Source organism: Nestor notabilis, unplaced genomic scaffold (assembly GCF_000696875.1).
Source record: "Nestor notabilis isolate BGI_N333 unplaced genomic scaffold, ASM69687v1 scaffold33173, whole genome shotgun sequence".
Classification (NCBI taxonomy): domain Eukaryota; kingdom Metazoa; phylum Chordata; class Aves; order Psittaciformes; family Psittacidae; genus Nestor; species Nestor notabilis.
The window spans coordinates 1-9,767 of NW_009922940.1; the positions used below are offsets into that span (position 1 = coordinate 1).

The following is a 9,767-nucleotide window of genomic DNA, read 5'->3' on the forward strand; positions in this document are numbered from 1 at the left end:
CGGGGCGTGGGACCGCCCCAGCCCCCGCTGCTTCGTGTGGGAGAGTAAATACGTTCCGGTAAACCTGGTGGTGGTGGTGTTTCCGTACAGGATAACAGGATCTCCATTTGGTCTGTTGGAGACCTTGGGAATGCGGGCCTCAACGGGGAGTACCAAGGAGAACCTCAGCTGCTGTGTGATATCAGGCACAACGGTGATGTTATGGACATGCAGGTAAAGCAGCTGCGTTGAAAAGATCTGTGTTTTTTAAGGCCTTGTCACTTAGGAAAAATTAAGTGATAGTGAGTTGTCAAAATGCTGAGATTGACAAAAAAACCCCAACATCTTTTGAAATAGGGCAAAACCAACTAGTATCAGCTTGTGGGTTTGTTTTTTCTATTTACTATATTTACCAGTAATTTAGGTTACCTTGAAGTCAAAATTATCATTTTGGTACTGACATCAACTAACAGCACACTTACTATCTCTCTTTAGTTTTTGGATCAAGAGAGAATTGTGGTTGCTTCATCAACAGGAACTGTAACTGTATTCCGTCATCATCAAAATAACCAGGTAAGTAACTTGCTTTAAGCTGCTGTTCTGAGTAATACAGGTTGCTTGGATATTAACATAAGATTTCTCAAAATGACTACAGCAAGAAATATCTGCATACCAAAATAATTTATTTATTCTTCTTTTAAGACTGTTAGAAAAAGCTTTGGCTTTATACACACAAGGAAAGGAAAAGGCATCTTGCACACACGCTACATAAATCGGATTCCAAAGCCAGCTAGAGTGGGATGGCTGCTTTCATATATCTCTAACCAAATAGTCCATTCACTGAGAACATTCATTCGGAGTTTAGAGTGTTTTGGGGGAGCTGGTATGAATGGACTTGTACCTGCCTTATTAGAGTTTTTGTGTTCTTGAACTAAATGACTCATGTTGAATTCTCTCATTAGTGTCATGTGAGGAAAGATAGGTAAACTCTGTATTTTGCTCCGATTATAAATCACCGCAAATAAATGCGTAATAACTTTATAAATTCACAATGACACAATAAAGACTGATCTCTGTTAACAGTTTGATGTACTAACTAAAATAAACTGAATTCCTTGCAGTCTAACTTTGAACTTGTATTTTTTTAAAGGCCTTGCTTCTTTTCCCTTGTCCTGGGGAGAGACTGAAGGACTTAATGTCTTAGTGAAAGGCATTTCAGAGTTCACAAATCATGTTCTTTCTGATTTCTAGCTTATATGAAAAAGGGGTTCAGAGAAGAAATAATCAAAAATTTATTGAAAATTTGTGTGCTCAGGAGTTGAGGACAATTTAGATCTCTCACTCTTACTTGTGTAGGAGAGTCCCATTCCTGTGAGGCAGTGTGGCATTCCTTGTGCTTGTTTCTGGTTTCCTGAGTGTTCTGGAAGCTTTGGTCTATCAGGGTCATTATTTAACAGCAGAACTTCATGTCTGGTTACTATTTAGACTTTATCTGCCAACCAGCGGTGGGAGAAAGCCCATTACCATGTGGACCAAGACACATCTTGTGGTGGAGCAGCATGTACCGGAGTCATCTGTAACAAACCAGAAATTGTCACTGTTGGAGAAGATGGTAGAATAAACCTCTTCAGAGCTGACCAAAAGGATGCAGTAAGAACTATAGGTATGTCAAATAACTGTTCAAATTAGTGTGATTTGTTTGGGTTTTAGCGTCTCAAATGATAACACACCAAAAAAAAAAGGTCAGTTGGGAATTGCATTAAATATTCAAGCTGAACGTGTTTGCTCCAGATTATTCCTGGCTTCCTCCAGATTTCAGATACTTGAAACATATTTCAGATATATTTCTATATTAATTCAGGTATTTGCAAGTTAATGTTTTAACTGAGAGAGAAGTTTCAAGCCTGATATTCTCTGTAAGCCTGTTTCATCTAGAATTGTTAAATGCTATGACAGTCTACATGAAATACGGTTAGATTTCAAGATGTTCTGTGTTCCAAGTTCTTCATAACTGGAGGTCAGTGAAGTGGTTGTTTCAATTCACTATTTGTACTAAGACTAACCATCGTGATGTCCATATATAAAAATATCGGTTTCTCTGTGTCTAAAGGGAACACCAAGGACCAGACACCCCTGTTTGTGCCCTGTTCTTCTGCCAGGTATCATGGCTTACAGTGATCATTTCTCCCTCAGTAAAAAAGCTCCGTATTTCCTAGAATAATAGATTAAATGATGGAGTAAGATGTTTCTGAAAGGTGTCAAAACTTGGTTATTCCCAACTCTTCTGCCATGCTGGTATTGTGGAAACAGGATACAAGTTTGTAGCCTCTGTTGGAAATGAACCCTAGAAGCAGAAATAATTTAAAGGCCAGTAACACCATGTTTGATAGTGGCATTATTAAACTAGGACCTTCTCCCTGAAGCTTCAGTCTGACACACAGCACCTGTGTTTCTCTTCAAGCAATACCTTTCCTCCAGAGGGTGAAGAGATTCACACAGTGATAAGCCAATTAAGGGAGGAAGCTGTCTGGTATTTCCAGAGGGAATACTGGTGTGTGCATGGCTGTATACACACACAAGATAAATCCTATTAAGTGCATGTCCTGGGTTCAGCTACAGCAGTCATTTTTTCTCCTTCTTAGTAGCTGGTGCAGTGCTGTGTTTTTGACTTTCAGTCTGGGAACAACGCTGATAACACCGATGGTTTTAGTTGTTGCTCAGTAATGTTTACTCTGACCAAGGACTTTCTCAGTCTCATGCTTTGCCAGAGGGGAGGGGAAGCCAGGAGGAAGCAGAGGCAGGACACCTGACCCAAACGGGCCAAAGGGGTATTCCATACCACAGCACGTCATGCCCAGTATAGAAACTGGGGGGAGTTACCCGGAAGGCCCAGATCGCTGCTCGGGTCGGGCTGGGTATCGGTCGGCGGGTGGTGAGCGGTTGTGTCCTTTTCCCTTGTTATTCCTCTTATCATTATTACTGGTAGCAGCAGTGGTTTGTATTATACCTTAGTTACTGGAGAGCTGTTATCTCAACTCGTGGGAGTTACATTCCTTCGATTCTCCTCCCCATCCCTCCAGGAGCGGGGGGAGGAAGGAAAAGGGGGGGAGTGAGCGAGCGGCTGCGTGGTTCCAAGTTGCCGGCTGGGCTTAAACCATGACAGTGCATACAGTCTTTTACTGATGCTCCTTGAGAAGTCTCTCTATGCTTTAAGAAAAAAAAGTAGGGCATGAGGCAGATTTTTTCAGCACATGCACACAAAACACAGTAACTTCCCCTTTGAGGGGCAACAACAGGAAATAGCTTAAAAGGATTATTTTTAATTTTTTTCTTATATACAGATACTAACATAGTGTTCTGGTACAAGTTTGAGAGTAGAATGTTTTGCTGACTCACAGGAAGCAGATGTCCATACAAAAAAATGGGTATTTTTGTCTGAGCAATTGCTGAGATGCTTACATCCAGATTTGGTAATGTGCAGGGCACAAGTTGTTCATTTCCACAGTGTTCACTTGATAGTACTGTGTAAAAATGCTTGCTTTGTTGTGGCAGCCAGTGTTAGCTGCAGTAAGTCTCTGCATTGAGATTTGCTGGCATTTAAGAAATCTTGTGTGAATTAATTGAGAAATGTCCTTTTGGAAATGGGAAAGGAAATGTTAAAATAGGAATTAAAACAGGACCTGGTAAGTGAAGCTTACCAGGAGTTATGTGTAAGGGCCTAGTACAAATTCATTGACTATAGACTGACAGTAAAACCTGGAGAGGGAAGAGAGAACATCTTGGAAGATGCTTTCAAGTTCTTCAGCATGGAGCTCTATAGTGTGAGCAATCCTTTGTGCTGGTTCCCAATTTAATGACATCCTGACACTTCCCAGGTGGTAAGCTGAACCCTCAGCATGTTTTACCACGAAGATAGAACTCTAGTACCTCATGAAATATTTGTAAAGGAGTAACTTGCTATTTTTGTTACTGTTTAATGGATTTAATAGTATAATACAAAGTTGATATGTTTATAGTCAGTCACGGCAGGAAAAAATCTTCCAAGTTAGAGATGACGTAAAAATCTTTTGGAGCCATAAAGATGCATCACTGTTGATATTCTGTTAAAAAAATTCTAAAACCTTTAGAACTTCAGTGTTCAGTAATCTAACCTTTCTCCTTAAAGGTTATTCTGGTGGTTTTCTTCCCCTCGGCTTTTATTTAAATAATAGGCAGAAAAGAAAACTCAGTTCAAATATCTGTAACCAGGCATCGGTGTAACTTGTCTGTCTCAATATCCGAAAAGGTTTCCATCTTTTGCAGCCAAAAATTCACCTATGTTTTCAGTATGGGCTTACACAAAGAATCTTAAAATACTTGAGGTGAAAGTAGACTTAACAGTGTTACCCATCATAATCCAGGTGAAAAGCTTATATATAGTAACAGAATGAAAACACAAGAAAAAGGTGTCTTTGTTCTCTCCTAAAGCCTCAAAAGTTTCACCTCATGCTGTAAAGCATTTGACATTGTAAATTACTGTGTCCAAAAGAAGCACTGGACTGAAGGACCTGAAAAAAAAAAAGCTTTGCTACTTAGTTATTAACAAGTACAGCATAATTCTGGTTTGGCTTTAGGGATAGAGATGGATATCACATTGACAGTTCTTGGGAATGGTCTAAAGATGGCCGGTAAATACAAAAGCTTCTGTATGCAACTGCTTAATGTTCTCAGCCAGAGTTCCTGTTTCTTGTATTCAAAAGAACTGCATTCTGAAAAGCTCCATAGCTTGCCTCCTGTCAGTAGATGCAGAGCATATAAAGAAAACTCTTACGAAAACCATGTAAATTGGAACTATAGAAAGAAATCTTACTGATGTAAAAAGTAGTTCTGTAACCACTGGAGCTGATTAAATGTAGCTTCTTACAGATTTGTCTCAGTCATGCTTAATATGGGAAGCAAGTGCTCTGTTTTCACAGGGTACCCTTTACTTAAGACTTAAAATTCCCATGACACTGGTTTGTCTCTCCCTGAAAATATAGAGGTGGTATCCATGTTTAAGAAGCTATGTTTCTGTTTTCTAAAAAGAGTTATTTGGTCATAATTAAACGGAGACTAGCAGTCTATAGGTTTACCTGAATGCTTTCCTCATCTCTCTTGCAGACAATGCAGACAGCAGTACGCTCCATGCTGTGACCTTCCTCCGCACAACTGAGATCTTGACAGTAAATTCAATTGGACAGTTAAAAATATGGGACCTCAGACAGCAAAGAAATGAGCCATCTCAAATATTTTCTTTGTAAGGCCTTCATTTTTATTTCTTTTTTCTACATATTTACTGAGAAGCCTGTGGTACTTCATACAATCTGATGTAAAGCTTTCCTGATACCTTCTTGACAATGGGGTGATAAATGATTGATATTTTTTAAAACAAGTTGGTTTAGCTTCTTTGGTATTTAAATAATCAAAAGCAGACTCTGCTTAATGACTGAATTGCTATTGTGGCTAAGCATTGTATTTAGGTGGCCTGTTTTATGATTTAACTCTTGAAGGACTATTGCACCTGTACACTTGTTCCTTTTTAAGGGATGGGAGGGGAAACCCCAAAACCAAACCCAAGCCAAAACTATTCTGTTTCTCTACAGGCCTAATATAAAGTTTCTGCCATTTGAAATGTATCTGAATGATAACTTTGCCTTGTAAGGTATTATGAGAAAACAAACTGGGCTAGATTCAAATCCTATTGTCTATGGAATAATTGCCATTGCTATTAATAGGCAGTGCTTTAGGTACCTGGGTTTTTTATGTGCCCTTAGTAACTCTTAGTATATGTTGTGAGACTGCAAGCATAACATGAATTTCACAATGATCTTAATATTGTACATATACGTATATCTGTATGCAACGTTTTCCCACTCCCATATCCCTGTCAGATGTCGTGTAGAAGATGGCTGTATACCATAGGGCACAGAACCTGACATTCGTCGAACTCTGTGTCATTGCCATACCTCTAGTTTCCAGTAGATGTCATGCGGCTTCAGCCTGTAGTGACCAAATGCTACAGGAATTGAAGCTGCAGTCAATACCGTTACCTTCTTTGTAAACACTCCTAGGGATTAGGAAGGAGAAAACAGAAGCTGAATAAAGAATTCATGTTTGTCTTCTCTTCTGCAGGACAGGAGACAGAGTTCCACTGCACTGTGTGGACAGGCATCCCAATCAGCAGCATATTGTGGCCACAGGGGGCCAGGATGGGATGCTGAGCATATGGGACATCAGGCAGGGTACGATGCCAGTGTCCCTGCTAAATGCTCATGAAGCAGAAAGTAAGTATCTGAAATGGAGGGGGGGTGAGGGGGCACTTTAGAAAAGTTTCTAATTCCTGTAAAAAGTTAGGTGGTGTAGCTACAGTAGAAAACAATCACATTGTTGCTACTTAATGGGTTTTCATCCAGTTGCCTTCAGTTTGTTCTTTCTCTGTGTATGACACTGTTCTTATCTAAACTAAAACTAGACTTAATAAGCAGTTCTTTCATGAGTCATTAGATGCATTTCATCAGAATAGCTATGTTTCCAGAAGAGTAGGTATGTAAGTAGTTATAGAAATGGATGCTGTGGTATGCAGCTATAGATAGTAAGGCAAGAATGCAGTTACTAACAAACTTGAGAACACAAGGAAGGAGGGGAAACTGAGAACGGTACAGCCCCATCTGGTATCTCCACAATGCTGAAACAGCTCACTTGTCCTCGTATCTATATGAGCAAGATAGCAATTCATTTTGTGCTAAAAATTTCTTGACTTGATGCCACAATTATATTTCAGGAGTAAAAATATTTCTTGGTGTTACGTTTTACTGACTTAAATATCTTTTCCATAGTTGTGGTATGTAGACACAAAATAATAATGTCTGTGCTGGGAAGGAATGCACTGCTGTGTGCAGATTTAAACTTAGCAGTGGGGAAGACCGCATGAGAAAGTATTCAGAATGCCTGAATTCAGATAAGATTTTAACCTTTAACAATTCTCACAGTACTGAAAATGCTGCAAATAGTCTTGGTTGGTTGGTTGGTTGGGTTTTTTTATCTCCTGGGGGAAGGAGAGGAAAACTGCTGTAACTAACTATGGATGGGGTTTTAGGTGTCCTACGCACACATTTAAGAATGGAAGGTTCTGGTGAGGGCCTGGGTTCTTGTAAGCGCATGTCCATGTCATACAAGTGCACTGAACAAAGTACTTGATACTTGTTCTGAAGTGGGTTTTATTTTTGGTTTGATATTTCCAGTGTGGGAAGTTCACTTCCATCCCTCCAACCCTGATCACTTATTTACGTGTTCTGAAGATGGATCTCTTTGGCACTGGGATACTTCCACAGACATATCTGAAAAACCATCTTTTCTTCATCAAGGTAAGGATGCTTGAAGTCAGTCTGCACCCAGTTTGTCAGTTGGCCACATGAAGTCAATACTCTCGCTTGACCTAATTAATAACACAACCCTAATACTGAAAATTAAAAGCTGGTTTCTTTCCTTAGAAAGAAAGCCCTGAAAGGTACTTCAGGAAAACTACTAGTAAGACTTGCAGTTGTGTGAAGCTTTTGTGGTCTGCTTTGGGGTTTGGTTTTTTTTTTGTTTGTTTGTGGGGGGGTTTTAATGTGCTATAATCTGTCCAATGTGTGAAGAGGCATGTCTGGTATTTCAAAGATGGATCATGTTCACTTAATCATCTGTATATAGAAAAGACATGAAGGCAGCCTAAATGACACATTACGTATCCAAGTCTCTGAAGGAGGTACACCAATGTTATAATACCAAAATAATTGATATGTTAATAGGATAGTAGAATTATGAATTTACTATTCAAGGTCATAATTGGAACTTTCAAAGAATGAAACTGGATCCCTTTGTATAGTGGCAGGATTTTAATAAGATACTTAATAGAAACGCTATCTAAAGATAGACTTAATAGAAACACATTTTCACAGTCTAGTCACAGAGACTGCTTAATTGCTTGCCACTTCAGACTGTAAACAGTGGGGAAACTTTCAGATGTCATCTAGTGCCTTTGGCCTCAAAGTTGCTATTCAAAACTCAGTTCTGTATAGGGAAACAGTAGGATAACTGACTCAAGATGCGCTCTGCATATTTTCAGGTATATTAAATATAAACCCCTTTTAGCACCACTTCAGCCACTTGCTGATTTTATGCTGAATGATAGTTCTCAAACTGGGAGATTTCAGTTTGAACATAAAATAATACGTGGAAAAAATTCAAAGACAAATCCAGGTGTATCAATTGCTGCAGATTAAGAAGGGAGAAGAGATGGTAGGGAGCGTGACTAAAGCAAAGCTGATGCCCCAGATATAGCAAAACACTGTATAAACAGACAGACTTTTCGTCTTGGGTCTGTTCTTGCTTTGGTCTCTGGCTGGAAAAACTCTTGGACCCTTCCACTGTTTGTTCATCGAGATGAGTTCATAGCTGTTCTGACCTGTTTGCCTTTTCTGAGGACAGATCTGGTAGCAGGTTTCTGCAATCACTTCAGGTACTTCATGGGCTTTTTTTAAGCTGTTTTTTTCTTCATTTACCAAAGAGACAACAACATCTGTCAACTAATCTGAAAACTGACTTACATGTAAAATATTCCCATTATGTCTGTCCCATACCTACTATGTTTCTCCAAATTCTGAGAATGTATAAACTCAATTGGAACTTAATTTCCTATCTTGTCTTTCCTCTTTCAGGAGGAAGAAGTACTGCCTATTTTTCCCACAATACCATTAACCAGTCTGTAGTAAGTGCCTGGCTAAGCAACGATCCTACCAAAGACCGCATGGAAATCACCAACTTAGTTCCAAATCAGACCTTGTCTGTGAATAGTTTAGATATTTTAGGACCATGCCTAGTATACGGTACTGATGCAGAGGCTATCTATGTGAACAGACAACTTTTTGCATGAAACAACTCAAGTGCCCCTTTACAGTACTGATCCCCTGGAACTACTGGGGAATGCCATGTTCATTCTTAATGATACTCATTAGTCTGTTAGCAGCCTGTGGGGGAGAGGCAGTCCTGGTACTGCACAGAAAATGTAAGGTACCTCGGATTCTGACAGCTCTCGCTCATTACTGGTGCTCCAGGATGGGTAACTTATATGTAAATGTGTTGTCATTTCTTCCCTGGTGCCTGCTTGATTTTGGAAAGCAGGAAAGTAATCACTAGGGCAAGACACTTGCTGTAAACCAATGTCCATAATACACACATGCATACAAGTGGAGAAAGGGTAAACCCCTGATTTTTAATAGAAAAATTATCTTTTCTTTTTCCTGGTAAAGATATTTTTCAAATATTATTTCTAAGGTCAGGCTATGGGGTGCTTTGAAATTCTTTTTCATCACCTGATATTTTTTTAAGCTGTTTTTTATATATTTAGAGGAACATAACTGTTTCTGTCAGTTCATGAGAATTGGAAAGTTGTTAAAGCTGTGAAATGTGAAAGGTTCTGTAGGAATCTTAGCATTTTAGTAATGTTAATTTGGGTTATTTACAGCTTCATCATGGATGCTGCATGTTAAAACTTGACCTTGATAACATGCTGGTAACTCCCTCAACAGAAACGTGGGTTTTAAAGCTAAGAGGTCATAATTGACGGATGTGTTGGCTGTGATTTTGGGAGTGAGAATAACACTTTCTAAATTTGAGACACGGTCTTTGTCACAGTCAGTGTGTCACATCTGGTCTATCGCAATGTTTGAGAAGTTAAATTTTATGATAAGCGTGGTACCTGTTTTGTTGCAGAGAACCCTTTCTCTTTT

The 9,767-nt window shown here is 39.2% G+C and overlaps 1 protein-coding gene across 1 annotated transcript; it reads left to right on the forward strand.

The window, feature by feature from the left end:
• Window positions 1-90: 90 nt before the first annotated feature.
• NUP43 (nucleoporin 43kDa) lies at window positions 91-9,130 on the forward strand (the record flags this gene model as incomplete). The annotated part of the gene is made up of 7 exons (XM_010011879.1): window positions 91-213; window positions 475-552; window positions 1,465-1,642; window positions 5,119-5,254; window positions 6,130-6,281; window positions 7,239-7,361; window positions 8,697-9,130. Coding segments are annotated over 7 exons (1,005 nt in total), but the record flags the coding sequence as incomplete, so codon positions are not given.
• Between the last annotated feature and the right edge of the window lie 637 nt (window positions 9,131-9,767).